The 24841-nt window shown below is 28.0% G+C and overlaps 1 protein-coding gene across 2 annotated transcripts; it reads right to left on the bottom strand.

Moving 5' to 3' along the window:
* Positions 1–3032: 3032 nt before the first annotated feature.
* Positions 3033–23853, bottom strand: LOC105197218 (peroxidase). 2 transcript variants are annotated; one of them, XM_039446449.1, is made up of 14 exons: positions 23353–23853; positions 16675–16811; positions 11832–11994; positions 11162–11355; positions 9299–9475; positions 8581–8783; positions 7352–7547; positions 6204–6401; positions 5687–5834; positions 5151–5307; positions 4549–4719; positions 4289–4487; positions 3675–3780; positions 3033–3602 (listed from the first exon to the last, which is right to left on the bottom strand). In XM_039446449.1, the coding sequence occupies exons 2-14, from the start codon at positions 16805–16807 to the stop codon at positions 3482–3484; spliced, it is 2166 nt and encodes a 721-aa protein (XP_039302383.1). In that variant the 5' UTR covers positions 16808–16811; positions 23353–23853; the 3' UTR covers positions 3033–3481. The 2 variants fall into 2 exon arrangements, with proteins under 2 accessions (XP_039302383.1, XP_011161797.1); XM_011163495.3 differs by having other exon boundaries at positions 11832–11997; positions 23353–23852.
* Between the last annotated feature and the right edge of the window lie 988 nt (positions 23854–24841).

The following is a 24841-nucleotide window of genomic DNA, read 5'->3' as shown; positions in this document are numbered from 1 at the left end:
ACTGTGGCTTCCATTTTAACCGATTAATGTTGAAGTCTATTGAAATAAATGTTTCGTAATTTTAGTACTACACACTATTTAAATAACTACGCATAAAAGTATTAAGATATAATTACGAAAAACTGAATAATTTATGAGATATCTTATACTTTATGTCGAAATGTGCCAGAATAAAGTGTAAAATATCTAGTAAACTATTTATTTTTCGACAGTTTCAGCTTACAATACTTATACAAAATAAGAAATATATATTATGTGTAAATATAACATAATTCTCTTGAAAAATGCCGATAACCTCTATATAATGTTAAAAACTTTAGTTTTGTCAAAAATTAATTTTACCATTATTTATCCCTCTCCAAACCATACAACTTTTATCTAAAACATTTTTCTTGATAATACTTTATTTTCGAAATATTTGACCGTTCCGGAATTTTGCCACGCGCTATATGAAGAATTGTATAATGTTTATATTGATTTATTACATTGAATATCAATTTAATAATAAATTATTAATATATCAAAATAAATATTGTAGAGGGAAGATTTGTTAGTGATCATTTCCGAAAAAGAGTGATGGGAGTGATATTGCCGACATGTCCTGCAAGCGTACGCAGTTGTGAACCACCATGCGCGCCTGTACGAGTAGGCAACCAGTTAGACCGACATGTACGAGGTGTGTTCAAAAAGTATCGCGAATTTTGAATTTTCGCGGGTTACGTATATTCGAATTTCGATCTTTTTGTGGCGTTATGTTGGTACTCATGTCTCTCACTTATGCCGACAAGCTCGGCCATTTTGAATGTTCACTTAATTGTTGACAGCTGCTTTGCTTGCACGTGTTTTGGATCGTCTTCGATTTTTACCTATTCAAAAAAATGGATCAAAGAACCTGTATCAAATTTTGTGTGAAAATCGAAATTAAGTGCGCGGGTGCATTCCGAATGTTGACTGTGGCATACGGAGAAGCTACCTTGGACCGAAGCAACGTTTATCGGTGGTACAAAATGTTCTCAGAAGGCCGAGAAGATGTGAACGACGAAGAGCGTGCCGGACGCCCGAGCACTTCAACAACAGACGAAAAAATTAATGAAGTGGAGAAAATGGTATTGGCCAATCGTCGAATCACCGTTAGAGAAGTTGCTGAGGACCTAAACATATCGATTGGCTCGTGCCATTCGATTTTTATCAATGATTTGGGCATGAGACGGGTCGCCGCGAAATTCGTACCAAAATTGCTCAATTGCGACCAAAAACAGCATCGCATGAACATTGCTAATGAGATGTTGGACTCTGTCCGCGACGACCCAATTTGCTCCAGAGGGTCATAACTGGTGACGAATCGTGGGTTTATGGTTATGACGTGGAAACCAAAGCTCAATCATCTCAATGAAAGCTGCCGCACGAACCAAGACCGAAAAAAGCGCGCCAAGTTCGGTCGAATGTGAAAGTTTTGCTGACAGTTTTCTTCGATTGCAGGGGCGTGGTGCATCATGAGTTCTTGCCACAGGGTAGAACGGTCAATAAGGAATATTACCTGCAAGTTATGCGCAATTTGCGCGAAGCAATCCGCCAGAAACGCCCGGATTTGTGGAAGAACAAAAATTGGCTTTTGCACCACGATAACGCCCCTGCTCACACATCGTTGCTTGTGCGCGACTTTTTGGCCAAAAACAACACACTAATGATGCCGCAGCCACCGTATTCCCCAGATCTGGCCCCCTGTGACTTTTTCTTGTTCCCTAAACTGAAGAGGCCCATGAAAGGACGACGTTACGCTACGCTTGACGAGATAAAGACGGCATCGAAGGAGGAGCTGAACAAGATAAAAAAAAAATGATTTTTTGAAGTGCTTCGAAGATTGGAAAAACCGTTGGCACAAGTGTATAATATCTCATGGGGATTACTTTGAAGGGGACAAAATAGATATTCATGAATAAATAAATAACTTTTGAAAAAACACAAAATTCGCGATACTTTTTGAACACACCTCGTATGTGAACGTAACACCCTGTACACTGCAAAATCAAATGTGTTATTTTAGCTAAAGCTTTTTTTTTACACATTTCTTATATTGTTATAAATCACATTATTCTCCTCAAAAATTAATTAAAATGGATTGACAATTTTTAATTATTTTTAATTCCAAATTCTTGACTCGTACCACTGATGAGAGACTATTAAGAGAGATTATATAACAGTTTCTCGTCGGTATCCATATATATGGATAGAAAGGAACTGAATATGGTAAAATTGAATCATGTTTTATTTACATACAGGTAATAATGAAAAGATTACGTTTCCTTAGCATTTAGTAAGTGACACTGTAAGTCATTATAATTTATTTTTTCATAGCTATTGTATTTTACAACCTTATTATATTTAAACCTAAGCAAGTTAAAATATTAATCAAAATGGTATAAAAATTATACCATTTGATAAAAAATACTTTCTAGTTTATACTTACGTTTTTAAAATCTTACTTTTAGTTTTTGTTTAAGATGTATTATCCAAAAGCAATATGGATGCCAACATTTGCGGCTTTCCTTTACTGTTCCATTTAAGTTTCCGATTTTTTATGCGAAAATGTTCGATGTCTGTCTCATTCTTTATCCCTTTGTTTACCAAACGAAACAAGATCTTTGTTTTGTTCAAGAATATAAATAAAACTACATAATGACAGGTATAAAATTAGTGAATTATAATCTAAAATGCATATTTATTCACTGCTCATTATATATAAGATGTCATATAATGAAAATAATTAAATTTTGTAAGTGAGCTTTATGTAAGTACGAATATGTCTCAAAAACTATACGAAATTGTCGATTAATTTATAAGAAAAGAATCGATCAGTATCATTGTCTCTATAACGTGTGTCAAGATTTGATATGGTGTCCCCTTAATAATAGTCATAAGAGTGATAGTTATAAGAGTAATTGGTTTTTTAAATTCTTTAATAATCGTGCAATTGTCACATTGAAGTTTTAAATTGCGGTCACTTGTTGAAGGATTAATCACAAAGAGAATTGAATAAAACCTTAACGTTTATTAATCGTACACGTTTTGTAATACGTTTAATGTAAATCTATGTCTTTCAATATTACGTATATTAAAAGTTAGTACCAATTAAAACTAATACATTAAACATGTAATTACATTAAATTGTATTTATTTTTAGTGATTGATACAATGTATTGTTTAATAATTGGCACAATTCCAATCGCCCAGATTCCCGTTTCTATAATATTACTTTTTTGATAATAACTTGAGAATGTTTATAGCGCTTTGTTTAAAATTTTTTATTAATTATCTAATTATTTTTAATTGAAGGGTTATTTCAACGTAGCCTAATTGTTGAAACTATAAAAAAAAATAAAGAAAATTAAGAAGATTTATTAATTATATACTCGGATACCGAAATTATAAAATTTACAAAAGTCAATCAGTTTAGCTCAAGAAGAGTGGTACATCTGCTTGTTCATCTTTTTTTATATAAAGGTGTAATATGATATGTATGGCTATGATCCTCTGGAGAGCCGTAATCCTTCCAGAGAGAAAGATCTACCTGTGGGAGCTCGTTACATTTTCTGAGTGGATTCCTGAAATTTACACAATTCAGAACTGATTACACGTACTTTGATTTAAACTAAAAATATATCAAGTACACTTACGATTCGGAGATTTGTTCAAATCCTGATCTTTGCATGTGTTGAATGTTGTCCCCATTATCGCAGAGTAATCGCGATACACTTGACTTTCGTAATTCGTTCAGTTGTTCTACGTACAAAAACACATAAAATTTTTACACACACACACACACACACACACAATTGACACATGTCTTATTAATCAAAGTTTAATCGATATGAAATGTGATCTTTACGCACAGTTTTTAATAAAAAAAATTCTTATAACATCTCATACTATTTTTAAGAATTCGTCCTTTTAAATCAATTAAGATATCTGAAGAAATATTTTAAACCTTTTAGACTTTATAAGTTTCTTCAAAAATTTCATAGAATGAGAAATCTTACAATATTTACATATATAAATAGTTCTAGAAAAGATGTAGATCTCAGCATTTCTAAAAAATGTTTCAATTTAATAAAAATCTGAGAAATTTTTTAGAAAGTTATAAAAGTATTCAGAAAGTTCTAAAATTTATATCGAAAATCTGAAAAATTATATGAATATTTTAAAAAAAATTTTCACTCAGGGGTAATAAACATGAATAATTTTGTTACAGTACAGTATTACTACAATTTATAGTATGTTATTAGCGTACCTATAGTAAATGCTATTTTCGGGTCTCCTGCTTCAAACCAATAACGGTCGCCGATTCGCGTTTGTTGAAATTGTTTCAACATGATGCATAGAAATGTTGGTCCAGCCAGTGCTCCATTAACATGGCTTTCCAAGGATCCACCGACGGTCAAGTCGACGTCATCCGGACTAACGTATAACGTGGAGAGTTTTTGTATATCCTACGATTTTACAAATTTGTAATCCAAGTTGCATCTGTGCAGAGAAATTCGATTTACCTACCGAAAGAGATATATAATCGGCAAAATCATAGAAAGTCTTCGCTCGTGGCAGTCCGCAATATTCGCGATAATCATTGTATGAAGCGAGCCCGTGATCGCGATCTCTTTGAATGTCTATCGCTCGCAAGTCAGATCCGAGAATCCTTCCTCTCCTGAACAAGTATTGTGTGATCTGCAAGTAATTATTATTATTATGGGAGTTTTGACTGTATAATACCAATTAAAAGTTATCAAAATTTAAAAGCCACATGCTTCTTAGATTTAATCTTCTTTTTCTCTCATGAACGATAAAAATTGTGATTGTACTCAAATTTGGATCACTACAAAGAATAAAACAACAAATAATTTGACTTACAATGTCTTATGTAGTGTGAAAATTCATTTGTGCTGAAATTTTAAGTAAATAACTTTTAAATGAGCAAGATGATCATAATGAATTTTTGCACTAACATTTATTAGAGTTTTCTTAACAGACAACAGTTACTGAATGCAAACCGGTCTTCTAAGGGAGTGTTCCTTTTTAATATTTTACATTTTTTATTGTAGGTAAGCAACATTTAGTATAAAAATAAAAGTAAAAATGTATCTTTGATTTATAGATACCTCTTTATCGAAATATACATCGGTATTTTTTTGCGGCTGATACGTAAAACCTCTCGTTAAATCGTCGAGATTGTTACCCTTCTCTATGATACCAGGTCGGTTAAAGTGATCGCTCAATCTCAGAGCAGCGAAGGGGGATCGATCTTCCAACACTAAGCTGATAAATAAACTTTATTATTTTAATAGCAAAGTTTATGATAATTTCATCATGAATATTTTACCGTTCATTATTTATTTGTTCAATATTAATTTAAGTAATATATATGTTAATTTAAGTAACTGTCAACTGATAATTTGATTGCACAGTTTATCTCGTAAAAAGATTGATATTTAATATCGGAATAAACAAAAAGTAAATTTGAAGATCAATATTTTTATCTAGAAATTTGACTTGTAAATTTATATAGAACCAAATGGTATTATCATAATTTGCTCATAATCGTTTCTATTTACATGTTTATTCAAGCAGATAATATATAAAAGATAATATTAAGATAGCGTGCATTAATTAAAATTGTTAAATACTTAATACTTACTTAATTAATCCGGCAATATTTGAATGGAAATATCTAATCGCTGCATTCGAGTGTTCGTTCAGCACGATACCGTTGACTGTTTCGTCGTAATCGTCCACGTAATCCTGAGTATTATAAATGATTTTGTTTTCATAAACTTGTTGCATACCTGCAATGTACGTTAATCATTATTAATATTGTAGAAAGAAATTGAAATTTGTATATTACCGTTCATAAATTAGAAAATGCTTACAAATTTTTTCATCTTTCAAAAAGATATCTCGGTGAAGAAGAAAATTATTAGAAAAGTTTTAAAAAAATACATTTTAAAGAAGAGAGATATGTAAATTTGGGTTTATTTTAATTTTCATTTCTATCATAATTTTATTTCTAAATAAAACTGAAAACTGTATTTTTTTTTATAATCTTGTTTTATTTTAAAACGGTATAGTTTGATGAGAGATTTATTAAAAAATTATTTAGTGATGTAAAATATGAAGAATACTAAACGCTCGCGAAAGAATCCAAATGCTCGAACCTAAGAAGATTGGCAGCCATTCATAATATGCGATGTTTTGATGCTCAGCGATCACAATTCGGCGTGTTTCTTGGAATGTTGTTTCATCGTTCCAATGAGGATTCAAATGTGTCAAATAATCAGCAATGCGATTGTGTTCTCTGAGGAGCACGATATGTAAAATCGTCAACTGTGGATTTTGATTGGCTCGCGTATCACCTGAAAATTTACTTTTTTATAATTTTTTTTAACTGCGTATCTTTATTCAGAAATAATACATGTTAAACCGATATTACCCATCTACTACAAAAACAACACAGAGTCAAAACTTTTCAGTTAAAATTATTAAAATTTAGTAATATTATTTTTAAATACAATTTTGGTCTACTAATTTTGGATTAATAAAAGCTTTATTAACTTTTTATTCGGTATGTTCAATTCTTCAATCAGAATTATCTTTTTTTGCAGACAACTAAGAAATTATAATTTTTAAGTTATGTTATTTGTAGCAAAGGAACGGTATCAGACTGCGCACTAAAGATTGAGGATTGTAAATTGTAAATTTTAAAAGTCAATCAATTGGAATAAAACAAATTGCAGTTAAAATTATTTGAAAAATAATACAATATATCATGAGCTATTTAAGATAGACTGTCGTATTATGATAAATCGTATTATGATAAATAATATTGTAAATTTATTTATTCATAACAATGTCAAACGTATTGATCTACACATTTTGTCATTACCAATGAACGTGGTACTTACTCGTTAGTATATTCCCATATTGCCCGCTATTTATGTAATTTACACAATCAATTAATTTGCTTATAATTTAGCTGTTTGTTTTTCATATTATACATATCAGACTAGTATCATAATAACACTGTGTTAATTTAGTATACGGAGAAAATACTAAAATAGGGAACTCATTTTTCGATACAAAATTATCTCAGGATTCAATACTGTTTTAATATATTTCACTTAAGTAGTTAACATATGTGTAGTTTTTAACTGTTAATTTTTAAAATTATTTGTTTAGTCAAATTTAATCATCAATTTGCAATTGTCAATTTTTAATGTGTAATCTGATACGAGATTTTCACTCCTGAATTGAATATTATACATATAGAAATGCATAGCAATAGCAAAGGCGTGTTTATTCTTACCAGTAGCGTAGCATGGTTCGAATTCATATACTGTGTCGCACATAGTAGTTCTATTAGGAGCCGATGGTGGATATTCCTTGTTATGTTTTAATTCCACATTCAAACGACCGCCGAAATTGGCTCGTAGACTGGCAGCAACTTCATTGCTCGATCCGTAAACGAGCGAAAGGTCCAAATAATGAGTGACAGTATTCAGCTGAAAAGTATTGCATATTTTAACCGCGAATTAATTAATCTTCTAAATTGAAACCTATCAGAATTATATGGATGCAAATTATAATTAAACGTAAAACTTTTTTTATCAGTAAAGTATTTATTATTTATAACAACTACAGAAAAATGAAGATTGACCGTAAAATTGAATAGAAAATTAAATTTGTGTATTAACAATTAAGTTTATTATTAAATATTTATTAAGTAGAATCTACTTAGGTAGTTCATATTATTGATCGTCATTTTAATGTTAAAATAATGTTTAGGCCTTAGACAGCATTTCGACATCAAAGTGATAACAAATAATGTTAACTTGTTATCTAGACATAAGTATTAAGTAGAAATTAGAAAATAGGAAAAAAAGGGTAATCAGAAATTTAATCACGATAATCAGAAATTTTTACTATAACCAGAATGTATTTTTGTATTTTTCTTGTTAGTTTATCCAAAATATTTTTTTCATAAAAAAAACCTCAACTTGAAAATTCAGAGAATTACAAAACTTTGACAACACATAAAGGATTTCTGAAAATTGGTTCAAGTTTTGTTTTTACTTTATTATTTACATACAAAAACAGAAAAAACAAAATTTTACAGGGAAAATATATTTCTTTTAATAAGATTTATTGATTAAAAAATTTATTAAAATGTAATTTTTAATAATGAAACAATGACAAAAAGTGAATCAATTATCAAGGCTTAGTTTAGAATAAATTTGAGTAAGTAGACAATATTTATTAACTATCAAATATTTTTTAAAGTCTTTTTTATAATCTTCTGAATTTTTGATTTGAGTATCTTCTTTAGTCAGTGTAGAATATAATCTAAAACATATTTTATTTTAAAAATAAGAGAACCAAAATGTCAAAGATAATGCGATATCAGGTTTGCAACCTTCTTCTATCGCGTAATATGTATAACATTGAATAAGTACATTGTAGTTTTTTCATTATCATATCTGTATAATGAGCGATAAATAAGCAAAAATAAATGAACAAAAAATACAAATGTGAAACCTGTTCTGCTGTGTATGATTTATGCGGAGACGAACAACCACGATCAAGGTCAGTTGTACTACGAACGAAATTCAGGCAATGAATGGAAGATCCGCTATACACCGGATCGTTCGCAGGTATCAATATTGGGAAGCATCGGGGATTCGTCGCAAAGTCTGATGCTATCTGACCGTCAAACGTGCAACATCGTGTGCTGTGCGATTCTGCGATTATATAATTGTGAAATAACATAAATAAAAAAAACATTCTTTAACAGCACATGGTATGTACATTCGTACGATATCATGATATTGTATGAATATTTATACTATATCGTAATATTTCTATGATATCATGTGCTGTTAGAATTTGGTAGCTTAAGCATAATCGTTAATTATCATAACCGACACAATAAATTTTAAGGATTAAAATTTTTAACATGTTCATTTTGGTTACAATAAGATATCTCCTACACGTCACATATCATAGTTAGTATAAGTAATTATATATCAAAATATATTAAAATCTTTTTTTGTGACTTTAATTTCTTATTTCTTAAAATTATGTATATATACAATAATTTAATAAACAGTTTCGAATGTAGCCCGTGAAACTACAAGGAAACAATTATTTTCGAAAAATTCAGTTTTATTGAGTGTTACGAGAATCCGCGCGCAAAGCTACCATTTATTAACGAGTGATACACAGTTCTTATATATAATAAAAATGTAAAACGTACTTGATTGAGTTGTGCCATCGATCAAACCCATATCATGCGTCATAACCTGTCCATATTGCATTGCTAATAGGGTCCATATTGCATCATCGACATCATTGTTTGGAAACATCGTGTAACTGACGGCCCGAGCTAACGGAAGATTTGTCCCGAAGACTGATCCCGATGGTGCTCGAATTCCTGAAAAAAAAGAAAAGAAAAATAACAGTATCAAACATTAGTGTTTGATTAAGACTAATATATTCTATTTACCAATCACTTACTACTACGCACATTTTGAATTGAATTTTGATTTATTTGATTTGAAATGTTGTAATAAATGAAAATAATTTGTTTTTTAAAAAATTTCTTTACATGTAAAAAATACAGAAACTTCTTGTAATAAAAAAAACGTTTTATGTAATTTAAATTAAAAAATTTTTTAAGAAATAATAAAAAAAGTTTTTAATTATATTAGAAAGTGTGTTTGCATTAAATTTTAAGACATATCGGAAATTAACGTCAAAACTAGTTTCAGTTTCGTCACGTTACGGTTCGACGCGCAATTCTATAAATCGACACGCGTTCGAATTTATTTCACATTTGCGTTTATCGTCAAAATGTATTGGTGAAATCTTCTAGTGAAATCTATTTTGTAAGTAAAATAAAATTGTGGAAGATAACGAGACCTACATAATTATTAGTCGCTTCGTAGTGCAGCAAAACATAATACATGGTAACGTTTTGGAAACAAATTTTTCCGAATAAGAATGTCATAACAAGAACTTTCTAACTCTAAATTATTTAAAAATGTGAGAAAAAAAATTATTTTTGTATTGTAATATTAATCATTTTCACAATGAAAGTAGACACTTTAACATCAAAGCTAAAATAATTTTGAAGAAATTAGAATACGGTATTATATACAAGGTCAGTAACATACAAGATTTAAGAAATAATTTTAATTAATAAAATAAAATAAAAATTAAAAAAATTGCGTTTAAAGCTTTATTGTTTAATTATATATTTAAATATTTATGTAAAGAATATTTAAATGTCATGAATACTTAAACGTCATAATTAGAAAACAAAGTTAGTTGTTACAATTTTATTACTTTTGATTTTGTAATTTGGAAAATTTAAATATTCACACAAAAAAATATTCACAAATCCCGATATCTTGCCTCTCTTGCCGTTTTGCTCCAATTTTTGAATGAATCAAAAGAGTGAATGTGGAGTCTATCTTATGTCTATCTCTCTTAGGGCTCGATCTGTATTGGATAGTCCTTTGTACTATGCTATCTATATTCGCAGATCAATAAGGTTTTTCTTGCTGAATAGGGTAGAGGATGTTTATGGAAAATGTTCATGTTATCTGAGTTGTTTATCGTTTGTGCCGAACCAACCATATCAAAATTTAGAAGGGAATAGGATTGACGCAACGAATGAAAATTGATTATCTAATCTCCCTTGTGGAAAAAACCTACAAGAATGCGAAAAAGTTATCGATATGCTATTGAGGAACTTTAGTTATTCAATAGTATACCAGTAATTTTCCCTTATTCTTAGTTTCTTTTCTTAAGATTCAAGGCTTTCTTTACTATCACCTAAAAATTCTACATTCTGTTGAATATACAGTTCTTTCTCTTATACAATTATTTCAACAAAATAATTAATAAGTTACAAATCTCTTGAAAACTTCTAGTCTTTATTAAGGCAAGATTTTACTTTAGAATTTAGTGAGAAAGAAGATATTTAACATTTATAAATCATACATTGTTACGTGTCTTTTTAAATGATTGTTATTAAAAATTGAATATTCGTGTACCAAAGAATAAAACAAACATTAGAAATAGCATTAATGTTATAAAATAAAATATAATTTACCATCGCTGTAACGAGGACGAATGAGCCTTCCATATCTTGTATTGGCCAGGCCCCACGTGGGATTTTGAAGATTATTGCAGGAACCGTCGTAACTTCGATATCGGGAATCTTGACAGACTTGGGAAAAAGTGTCGCCACACTTAATTTGTTCATGAATACCGAAGCTCGTATTTGGACCAGAAGCAAAAGGGTAACTTGAATGAAAAGTACAGATCAAGTAATAGCAATTTTCTTATCACGTGTACAATAATGAAAAATACCTAGCAAACAAACATAAATTCAAATAAATTGAAAATTGCTGACTATTTTAATTTATCCGAGTTTGCGCTTTAAAGTCTCCGAGTATTTATGGATTCAAATGAACTCAAATGGATTAAAATATCAAATGCGCTCATCATTTTGAATTTAGATGGATTCATGTCTTCATTATATTATTTTTGTATTCAAATAAAATGAAATTTAAAATGAGCTATTCATCATGTTGAATTCATATCATTTTTGGATTCAAGTAAATTTTAAAGAAAGAAACATAAATTTGAAAACGTCAAAATTAATTTTTATGCATCTTAATTTATTTTTGTTTGCTAAGTAATTTTTAACATTCTAATATTTTGCATTTAAACCTAATTCTTTGTATATTCGTTTATATTTACTTTAATTGTTGACTTACATGGAATTTTGGACGTCTGGCGAGGATGGATAGTACATAAATGTTGGAGTTGAAGAATGATAAACAGATGGACGATAGGAACTAGAGAGATGATTTTGAATTGTAAACGAGTTGTAATATGTAGCCTCCGATGTTTCTAAATCTGGAAGTTTCTTTTCTTGTTCTTCTAAACAGATTGTAAATTAGTTTAAATTATAGGTACACATATAAACCAACACACTGAGAGAAAAGTATTTGATATTTATGGCTATAATTGAATGTTATTTAAAATAATTATGGTTTGGAGCTCCATTTATAGTTATTATATTATATGCTTATTACGTTAGTAATAATAACATCAAAGTATTACATTGACAAAGAAATGGTTGCAATTGTCATAATTTAACCTTTTTATATAAAAGTGATTAATAATGTCGAAAAATTCACGGTGATAATAAATCGACGAATAATAGAACAATCACGTATATAAAAATTTCCTCAAATTAAATTAGTAACATTAACAATAAATAAACAATTTTTTTGTAAGCTATAAGTATTTGAACAAACTTGGAAGATTTATTTACAAAAAAATAAAAACTCCTCCACATAACAATATTGTAACAATGATATAATATATAAGATACGTGTTGTGAGAACTGTGACGCTTCGTACATATAGAACAAATAAAAAAAAATTAAGAACAAGATTGAAAAACTACATAAACAATATCAATCAGAATTCCATTCTTCGAAACTCAGTTATCTCAGAATATATATTACATTAATTATGATTATTTAATTGATTAAAGCAATACTAGAATTTTAGATTTTGAACCTAAATATAATAAAAGATTGATTTTATAAATTATATACATAAAGGAACAGACTAATGTCTTAACTTAAATAAAGATATAAATTGTTATATAATTTTTATTTTGATATACTTGATGGATTTGCCAAGAATTTCTAGATTAAAAAACATGAGAATTTAACAACAAGGGAATAAATATTCATTATTGAACTACATTCATCTTGTTTGTATTGTCATACTTTCACTTATGTATGTACATGACTCCCACCGAAATAGACGCGTACAGATCGAACACTACAGTTATACCCATGGAAATTTACCTTAACTTATTAATTCACACAAAAAATTCCATAATCTATGTAATACCCAACTATTTGCATTGTTTCTCTAGAAATCAATTAGAAAACAAAAATTACATTATTTGATCCAACGTGATCTATAATTCCATTACCTAGACTCAAGCTAGTCTTGCGTGGCAATGACAAAACAGTTTTATACAATATCATTTTATAATAGATCTATAATGAAACGGTTCATAATCTAAACAGTTCGTCTGATTTTAAAAAAAGAAAATTATTGTACTCACGTGTTACATATTTATTCGAACTTTGACGTGCCTGTGTTTTAATTCTTATGTTGGTAAACATAAAATGTGAAGAACAATATTTATTATTATTAATAAATTAATTATAAAAAGTTAATTGAATTTTTAAGTAGTTGACAGCTTATAAAAAACCAAGTCAGGTCGAAACGTTCTGTTCTTTGATGTTTCCGTGCTTCAATGAACAAATATATTATTTATAGCCATAAATAATAAAATAAGCGCGGGCGTGATCATGATTAATTACTATTATCGATTATACGATCAAACAATTACGAGGGACATATTATGAAGGAATATTTAAACATTTAAATTTGTAATGAGGCCGAAACGTTCAACAGTACGTTATTAATAGAATAAATTTATATATTTTTTATAAAGAATAACTAATTTATTATATCTCGCGTTTTGGCTTTTTATTATTTATTGTTTTGATTTTACGAGCGAGAAACCTTTGATATTAAATTATTTATATTTACACCCTGAGTAAATTTTTTTTGTAGCACATTATATTGATATTACAACTAACATTACAGCAGTAATAACTATATAAAAAAGAAGCTCATCATGAAAAAAATGGAGATACCCATGATAACTTAATATTCAACTATAGTTACAAATTTCAACTATTTTTCTTTTATTATATTCAAAACAGAGATATATGCCCATAGTTTCATTTTATCAATGTTCTCAATTTTTTGACAATGTTAAAGTTTATTTGCAATAACCTCACAAACGATCATTGAGTTTTTATAATGCTAGCGAGCAGTAAGTCCCGTAAAGCTTTCCCACGTAAGGCGATCACAACAGTTTATACGCGACAGAAGACATTTATCTTAAACTTCGTACAGATACATAGCGCTCTCCTTTCGTTTATCGTATCTGCTATCTCGAATACGGCAGTGATCGCAGCAGCTAGGACGATTAATGTAGATTCACCAATAAAACCGGTAGACTCATGATTTAAACAGATCCACGAGCGCGGGAGAACCTTTCACCGTTTACTGTGAACGTTAAATGTTACATCGACGTCAGACATAATCGGTTCGTGCCGCCGTACATAGATCAATTGCATTGGTACAAGAAAAAAATTTACTATTTCTCAGTAAAATTATTTTGTTTCTAGGAAATAATTCCAATAATCCTTGGAAAATATTTAATGCATTCAAGAAAACAATTTCTTTGTTACTATCGTACATTTCCTAGAACAAAAAGATATGTCTATATAAATTATTTTTAGTTTTAACGTCTTAAAGAACAAGATTTATTTATAATTTTTAAACCCGTCATCAAGTAATTAGACTTATTATTTTTGAATAGTTTTATGAAAAAAAAAAAATTAACTGTTTTTGTGTGCTCCAAGAAAATATTTTTTTCTATAATAAAATTTTTATTTTCTTAACAAATTATGGACTTTGAAGATAATATTTTATTGTTACCAGAAAAAAATTTTTGGAAAAATAATTACTTCTTCAGAAGTTAGGAAATTATATTTTAAGAAAAGATAATTATTTAAAGGTATTTTTACAAGTATTTTTTTTTGTGTAAAATGTTTAATTTACAGAAACATTGTTTTTTTTGTTAAATTGTTTAATCGGATTTTGCCGTTATTCTCCAGTTAGAAAAAAACTTTTTTCCCGGAAATAACTTTTTTTGTAAAATCAGTGATATAATCAATGAACTATATACGACAGGTAAGGGAATAATCTTTCGCAACACTTGGTTCACCGTTTAAATATTAGACTGGCGACAGGCTTTACCGTCACGATTCGATAATTTCTTGGGTCACACGGTAATAATTTCTCGGTAAATATTTCGTGAATGTTGTTTATGGAATATAGTTGTTGAACTGCAATATAGACGTAATGCCTTGAACATTTTTACAGAAAAATTACCTCCCGTATTAAGGAATAGAAAAACTTTGACGAAACAGTACTTTAATAATACTTCCATTTTGAAGATTCTTATTATTATACCGAATGTTTATGGTACGTGTATTTATACGTTAGTATAATAAGTTACACGTCGCAGAAAAAATCGAATTGTGTTTACGTTACACTTTTCACAGTGAGTTTGCGCATGTAATTTCACATGAGTGCATTTCGTGCGATTAGATAGCTACGCGTAGATGGAGAATCCTTGATTGTCTCGAGTAACCTTTCATTTACTCGATTTTGCATCGCGTTGATAGACATTCTCTTGAAAACGTAACATGCCTTTTAGGAACGCGCACTCGAACGTGCATGTATGCTTGTTTTGTATCTCATTTTCTATCTCATGAGCCATTTCTTGCCATTAACTCCTACCTGTTATACGAGCGAGGTGATCTATGTATACGCTGAGAGAAAGAATATCTTAAAACAGAAGAATTTTACTTGACACAAAAAGAAATATTAAGACTTGATTTAAAAAACTTATTTCTTGTGGTGGGTCTTAATAATATATTTACTTACAGTCAAATTAAAATGTGTTTTCATTGAAATATTTTATAAATAGAATGAAGAAATAATTTTTAATCAAGTACTGTTTTCTTGCAGTTCTAGAAAATTTATTATTAGATTAGTTTCATATTTAAGATAATCAGATTTTTTAATCCAAGAATACAATTCAATTAAATTTAATAATATCATTAGCTTATTTGTAAAATCACTTATTACAATGTAAAAAATGTAATAATACAAAATTATAGGGTAATATATCTTTTTACTCAAAAGTAAATGTTTTTACTTAAACAGAATAAATAAATGTTTGCATCAAAATGTATGGTTTTAGGAAATCTTATATTTTGATATTTTTCTCATTAAAAAAAATTTTTTTCTCTCAGTGTACAGTAATAGTTTCTCTACGCCATGTCGCATGTTACAATTGATCTTGTTATTATCTCGTTATTATTACTGATTTTCTTGTTATCGTGGAAAACAAAAGAAAACTTCTTCCTCTTAAATGTAAATCTGATCATAATTGAAAAATAAATGGAAAAAGAATGTCTCAGGATTGATGTGTGCCAGAAGTAAATTGCATAATTTTACATCAGAGAACGTTTTATATGATACAATTTCTTTTTTTGATTTTAAATTAATATAGTTAAGTATTTGTATTTAAAATGTTTTGTAAAAGTTTTAATAAAATAATTATAATCAATAAATAATTATAATGAAAAAAAAGATTGTAAAATAAATGTAATGCTTTTTTTAAGTAATTGAATATTTTTGATATAAAAATATAAAATATATAAATATATATATATAATTTAAATTTTTATTTTCAATACATTAAAGAATCAATTTCTATTGATATTGTTCAAATCATTCTCATATATATTCTTTGTAATAATATAAAAAATTACAAAAATATATTTTAGCAAAACTAAAACTTGAATTTATTAAATTTTTATTAAATTAATATAAAACTTTGTGATATAAGTTCTCTGCTTGAGAAAGAAGCAAAAATTACCAATATGCGATGAAACAGTCTGTTTTTTCGGGCGCGTTGTGGCATCTTCGGTATTTACAATTGCTAGCGAACTGTCTTGCAAAAGCACTGCAATGAGGAGAACTACAATCCAGAAATTATTGTGATCTTGCATGTTTCTGAAATAGTAAGAACAAAATTATATTTAATTTTAATAGCTATAATAATAATAAATGTATGAGATAAATGAAATAATAATAATCACACTCTAATATTACACTATACACAAAATTGTATATTTCTTAGATATCATTAATGATTGTTAGCACTTATAATTTGTCTTTTACCGGATAACACTAGTTAAACTTACTAAAATATAATACGGTATAATATTTTGGCAATATTATAGTCAGAAATTATTTATTCCATGCACATAATTAACAATATCAAGTACTTTAAACTTCTAACTGATTTAGTCGTGAAAATATTATGTATCAAACGTTATGTAATCGTTATGCAAATTAATTAAGTGCAGTTCCATATGATATGGTATGATCTTCAATTAAAACTATTTTACGAAGTTTGCTAAGCAGCTGCTTTTATACAATACCGGTTGAATATCATTCCTATTAAATAGGCTCTAATGCATATTAATTTCCGTGTACATCGAAAAGTAATTAAATTTACGATACAATGAAGCAGATGGCACAAACGCCATTGCATTACCTTGGTACTATTTTCATCTTCATATGTGGTGATATCTTCTGAGACTTACACGCGCAACTCTTCTAAGTAAAATTAAATATTCTAGAATATCTTTCTCATGCAAGGAGCATAAATATAAATTTCAACCTCCACTTTTTTAAATTGCTATTAAAAATTTCAATATCTGCAGTAAATTTAGAAATTAAAAAAATACAAGTGCTGTGCGAAAGAAATTTCCTAACAGTATTTATGTCTTTCTATTATACATTAATTTTCCATTTATTGACATTGTGACAATAATTCAATTTCTTGTTAATATATAGAAATTTAATTGCATTCATCTTCCGGGTATTGATGATATCCTTAATATATGCATTGAGATGGTACATATCATGGAGTTTGTGAAATATGACGCGGCGTATATGTATGTAAAGAGCATGGAACATTGCTACACCATCCATGCATATTGCTTTATTATCATTGTAATTGTACAAATTATTAACAAATTGGTAGATTAAACTGAGATACCTTTTTTATGAACGTAAATTTATTAAATTGGCCTACAATTACTACTGTTGTGATAATTTTATACGTAGTCTAGTGTGTCTAAATTAAAGTTGAATAGTAATTAGTTAAAAAATTAAAAGTTAACAATAATTTATATTTAACATCTTTTTCACTTGGATTAGTTTTTTGTTCGCGTAGCTGCAATAAGGAAATTAATTTTATAAACAATTAATTTTAACTTAATGTAATTAAAAAAATATATATTATTTACCCAATTCTAATCTAAGTTGATACGATAGAATCTAATCAATATGTATATAGAAAAATTTTTGTTACATCTTACATACACACACACATAATTTTATAATACTTTACATATGTGCAATTAATTTTGTTAATCAAAATATAATATCTTTTTTTTATGTTAATAAATTGATTATTGTCTACTACTGCACGAAGATTTAAAAATATACAGTATAAGGAAAATGATTATTTAATTAATTACACATTACGCAAATAGAGACTCGCGTGCTTCGACTTTATATTTTTAATTACAATTAAATCGCGGTAGATTTTTATTGCGCTAATACAATGTGCATAATGCTTTTATGTGCTTGGAAATATAGTTTTCAACATATATAATTAAAATGTGTTTTTGCAAGTTCAAAAAAGAAACGCTTAGTTAGTGTTTGAATTGGAAAGTTAATGCTAGCTTGTAAAAATTCAACTGATTAGGTGTAGTATACGTAATTTTCTTTTGAGTTATTTTTGTTACAAGGATACATTTACGTATTATTATATTGCAATACATTATGAGACAGCGTTAAATCATTTATAAAAGTTCTAAGTAAGTAACGCTTGACTACGCGTACGGTATCAGAAACTAGTGTCGTAATAGCGTAACAGTAACAATAGAGATTAAAGTCTACATCGTGCATTACCTGTCTCCTGATATTTCTATGATATAAAATGTCTAATTTCTTATAACATGATCGCGATTTGAAGGACATGACGTTATTACTGTTGTTATTTTGTTATATATAGTCAATCTAGAAATAAGAAACAATCGCAATATAACAATTGGGATAACAATTGTTTTTTGTATCTTTTTTTAACAGCATTAAAGTCCTTCTTAAATTATATTTTATGTCCAAATTCAGTTTGGATGCTCAACGATGTTCGGTACACTCTCTCTCTCTCTCTCTCTCTCTCTCTCTCTCTCTCTCTCTTTCTCTCTTGATAGAGTTTTATATATAAAATATCCACTCCACAGAGAGATGCGAGATTACGTTTTTCAAGCTAATATTTTATTTTATACATATTATGCAAAACTGAGGTTGAATTAGATAATACTTTTTTTATTTTAACTAAATTAATTTAAAATTAATGATTTATAAAAATAACTTAATTACATTAAGAGTTACGTAAACAAAAATTTATAATTGAGTTAAAATCTGCATTAAGATTAAATTAAATTAAAGTATAAAAGTTAATTTTGAAAAACATTATATATTTAAAATAAAGAACTTTATACATTTATATTAGTATGTCGTAATTTTATAAAATTAAATTACTCTAAATAACAAAATAATTGCATGGATTGTTAAATTAATTTAATATGTTATATTTATAAATTAAATTCATAAATAACAAAGAAATATTGTTTTTTACTTGTATCTTTTTTATAATTTTTGTCTTTTATATAAATATATTTATAACTTAGAAACAAAGTTAATAAACTAAGTTTGGGTGTTTTAAAAATAATTAGTTGAAGTTAAAAATTAACTAAGTTTAATAAAAAACATAATTATTTTTTTAAATTTATTATTTAATTTTTAATTTTTTAGTTAATTATTACTTAACTATGCGTGAAAAATGTCGTACAAAAGAACGTTTAAATATCAATTAATTGACAGCTCTGAAGCATAATGGTGCGCTCTGTCTTTCGATTGCAACGCCAGTCTTCGCATATAAAGGTACATGTTAATAATCTGCATTACCGCCTGGCTTTCTCTGTTTATTGGCAATGACTTACACAATCTGTGGCAACTCGTATCTCATTGCCGAAGGCCAATGCTAGTTGCGAATAGCAATGATGCTGATTCCAGCTACACTTTTTTAGGTAACCACAATGATTATCCATGGATTAGCAGTCATTTTCCTCTGCAGTGTAATTTTTCAATTTTTGCGAACGAAATACTCGTACGTACAAATTCTTTGTGTCATATAAACGCTTCCACAGAAGGAAAGAATGTACTTGTTTTAAAAATACCTTTACTTTTAAAATATTAAACATTGGGAAGAGATTATATAGCGACAAATAAATACAGTTTGTTTGGATAAAGAAATTTTACATAATTTTATTAAGATAAATATATTTAATTTATTCAACAATTATTTTTATGAGTTTAACTGAAAAAAATATAGAATAAGATATGACATCTTCCAATTAAGAATTATAACTTTATTTAATATCAATATACAAGTTCTAATTCTTAATTAGAAGATATTATCATGTATTATTCGACACTTTTTGTTTGCGAAAATTGAAGAATTGCATTACAAAGTAAAATGACTATTAATCTACAAATAATCATTGTGAATACTAAAAAAAGTTTCCTAAAATCGTTATCAGTTACTTGCAACATTCTTCGGTGATAATAAATATAAATTGCCAGTATATGCATGTAAAAGATTATGATAATGTGTGTGTGTGTGTGTGTGTGTGTGTGTGTATGTGTGTGATACAATTAATTTGAAAAAAAATGTAATATATAATAAGCTCAAAGCAATGGTTAGTGCTCAAATAATATTTCATGTGTAATACACATTTTTTAGTTTTTTGATTTGCCGCGACTTTCGTGACTTTTGATCTTCAAACGCAGCTCTTAAATTGAATTAAAATATACAATCTTAAATGGATAATTAAATTAAGAATAATGAAGTCATCAAACATCTACATATAATATCTTCTCCAGCTCAAAATAGTGTAAACAATTTGTTACGAAAAATATTATTTCAGCCAGGATTTGAACCTGGACTTTTTAGAAATCCGTACGAATATTTTAACCAATTAAATGACAAGATGTATGGTATTTACTTTAAATGTTATTATTTTCAAAATTATCATATTGTGCTGTTTAGACGAATACAATGTTACAAATTTTGCTGAAATGTGAGATTACCAAAATCTTTAAAGAAGATTAAATTGTATACAAAAAAGATGATTTTTTTCATATATAAGCAAAAAATTATACAGCATGGTCGTTGAATACTACAAAATATTTGAAGTTATGATTCCTCACATTAACTCATAGCAAAAATTTCAAATAAAAATGTGCGAATAGTTTAGTTTCGATGATTATACAGAACATCAGAGTTGAAGGAAAAACTTAGATTTTTCTAAAACTTTCGTAAACCATTCAGATCATTTTCATATCCTTCTAACATCCTTTACACAAAGTTTCATCATCATAACCAGAATAGTTTCATAAAAGAGGGTGTTATCACGTACGAGAGAGATATAAATTTCATAATGTGCTATATGATACGTTTACAGTAGATAAAAATATTTGTTTTAAGTCTGTGCAACTCTATATTATTTTCTAAGTTTTTTCTAAAAATTTCAATTAAGTATTTATAACGACTTGAAACTTCTTTTTCTTTACAGCATCGTTGATTCATAACGTATATACTAAGAAATTAACTTATTTTGATATAAATATATTGCAAATAAAAGGTGTATAATTTCTTACTTCAAATGTATCAATGATAAAATATGATCGCAATCAAAGACATAGAGCCTGGACTGCGCCATCCATATCTAAATAATATATCAAATGTGATTAACAAATGAGAAAAAGAAAGTGTGAAGACAGTTAATATCCCTCTTTTTAAGATTGTAATACCGTTGAATAAAAAGAGATAGAGACTGGCCGCTTGACGTTCTATCTCTCACTTTTGTCGACTAATTTCAGGAACGAATTGCACATTTCGACAGATTTTCAGCTTGACGTTTTCCCTTTACCTCATTACTTCACGCGCAATCTGAATGCCGATTGATACTCGAATTGCGTGTGGGTTAGTGAAATAAGGAAAATAGCGCTAGCTGAAAATCGGCCGAATTGTAATTCGTATTGAGTCCTGAATAATTTTACCCACCACACGGATGGCGCAATCCATATTCTATGTTTTTGATCGTAGTGGAATAAGAAAATAAAAATTTTAAACTATAAACTAATGTTAGAAATATAATTTTTAGTAACTGACAGTAAGCCTGTAATGAGCGCGAATTTCGAGTAAGCGACTCAATCGTGCTCATGCACGCGTAAAAGAACTAGAGAACTTGCAAATTTACATTTAACGAGCAAGAAACTGTGAGGTAACTGGAAATGCGTAGTAGCTACAGTTAAATGTAAACGGGTTACTCATCTTCAAGATTTATTAAGTGAAAATTTATTATGAAACATTGCAAAACATACGGCAGGAAATCACATAAATTACATCAAACCGAGATATCTAGTACAAAAACGTGAAAGCTAATATTAATTAATTTAAATTAGTAAATTTAATTTAATGTAAATTAATTTAAACATTACGAAAACTAAACAAAGTTAAACGAATTGCTCTTTAAAATGCATTTTTGAAAATTTCTTCATGATTTTTTTTATTACTGAGATACTTTTCTGAAATGTAAAAAAATCTTAAGCGTAGTGAAATTTTTACATCCTTACAATTTTTTATTATAAACAATTACTATTATTATATACTTTACATCAGTTTGAAACATCTTTTCTGACGTTTAAAACTAATTATAAAAATAATTTTTTACGTTCACAATAAGTTTAAAAGCTTGCTTTGTTACTTGATGAATCAGAACGTTAAAATTGGCTGTAATTAAAATATTTTAAATGTGTAGGAAACAAAGTTGACGCTTTGCACGACGTACCTTTGTAATTATCGATCAAACGTGATTATCAGCTAATAAGGAATTACTTTGTGTGCCGCATAAAGATTTACAAAGTCCAACTGAATTGTTTAGGTATCTTGGTAGTACATAAAATTTGTACATAAAAAGTAACAATAATTTTTACACAATCTTTTTAATTACTTTGATTAATTTATTACATATATCTTTTAAAAAAAATTTTATCTCTTTAACCATAAAGAAACATGATTAAATGTCACTTTTATAGAAATCTGCTAATTTGACAGAGAAAAGTTTCTAAAATATTCAGAACTTTCAATTTGTTAAGTAACAACATTTTTCGAAAATTTAATTATAAGAATATTCATATGAGAAAGAAAATGGGATTTAGATAAAAAATATTACATGCAACAAAAAACGAAAATCTAAAGCTCATTTAGGATACGGACAAAATACGATAACTTAAAAATAGATTAAAATTGATATAATACGTTTAAATTTCACACTTTTTTGTTGAAAACATTAGAATCTTATGTTTGTTGTTTACAGTGTAAATTTCGTCTGTGAAAAATATAACTCACCAAAATTTTATTGATTTCCGTCTTTGAACAATGAGGCAGATCGAATCTCATACGTTTTGTTTAATTCAATCTCACAAGGCAACAAAAATGCGAAAATTACTTGAAATCACGAGTAAATCTTAACAACGATAATTTCTAGGTGCTTCGACACGTGTTGACGAGAGCAACTGAACGAGCAACAGATACGAGTCAAACTTTATAAATGACAAGAGAAAGTAAAGGGATACATACTATTTCGTCGACACCCCCACGCTGCCGAAAGCTCGGCAGAAATGTAAATCAAAGAAAGATATTTTTACATGTTATGTAGAATTATATGTCTAAATAATTATATAATCGAGCGTCACGGTAGCGTCGCGACGCTAAGTACATAAAAAAAGTTTCTTCATGCTTACTTAGATTATTCAAATTTATTGGGCAGTGCTGTTTGACGTAAGGAATTGTTTCACTTAATGATATGAATGTTTCTGCGTTTAACAAAAATACACACACACACACACACACACACACACACATATGTAGGAACTGATAAATGTTTATACATTAAAAACATATGTAAATAAATAAAAGTTAGATAAAATGAATAAAAAAAATCAAAAAGGAGTAAAATCCTAAACAAAAGACTTTACAAAGGTAAAAAACATAAGCCATAAATGTTTTCTAAGCCTAATAAAAAAAGATCTTCCTAACAACATAGAACTTACAAAAAAAAAAAAAAATCATATCTGTGTTTGCAAAAGAAATTTATTTGGTCCGAAGTTTCCTGGTCAAAAAAGAACATGAAATCAATTAAATAGGCCAAGTATATCCTAAAAAAATGACTTTACAGAAAGGACTACAAAAAGCTTTACCTTATAAAAAACAATAAAAATAATTTATTTACTAAATTAACTGGTCAAAAATAAATATAAGATCAATCCAATCAATATCATTTTAAAAAATACTTTTCAAAAATGAAAACTTAATCACATATACTTGTATTGTTAGATTAAAAATGGATAAAAAGAGCAACAAATTCATAGTGATAAAAAAATTAGCATACCCATTTGCATTTAAAATGCATCAGTCCTTCAATGCGGTCTACGACTACGACTTTATGACGATCGTCTTTCTGCTCAGGCCCTGACTAAATTTTTTTAAGTCCAGAGTAAAAACTGTTTTCATTGAAGTTTTTATTCAAAATTCCTAGTTTTTTTTAGTCATTTTTATCTTTGTGTATTGGATAGAATTATTTTACTGCGTATTAGTAGAATGAAAACTATAATATTAAACGTATTAAAAATTTAGCGAACTCCGAGATCAAAAATGCTCCGCGCTTATTAAAGAAGTAAAATATATTTACACTGTTATATTTTTATTGATAAAATGTAATTTATTTAATACAATGTTTCTTACAAGTTGCTCGATCTGATTCAAGTAACTGTAATAATAAATTATTGGTATCTTCCAGTATACATACAACTACAATGTATAAATTAAAAAATTGAAA

This window comes from Solenopsis invicta, chromosome 3 (genome assembly GCF_016802725.1).
Source record: "Solenopsis invicta isolate M01_SB chromosome 3, UNIL_Sinv_3.0, whole genome shotgun sequence".
Taxonomy (NCBI): domain Eukaryota; kingdom Metazoa; phylum Arthropoda; class Insecta; order Hymenoptera; family Formicidae; genus Solenopsis; species Solenopsis invicta.
This window is presented reverse-complemented; position numbering and strand designations above follow the sequence as displayed.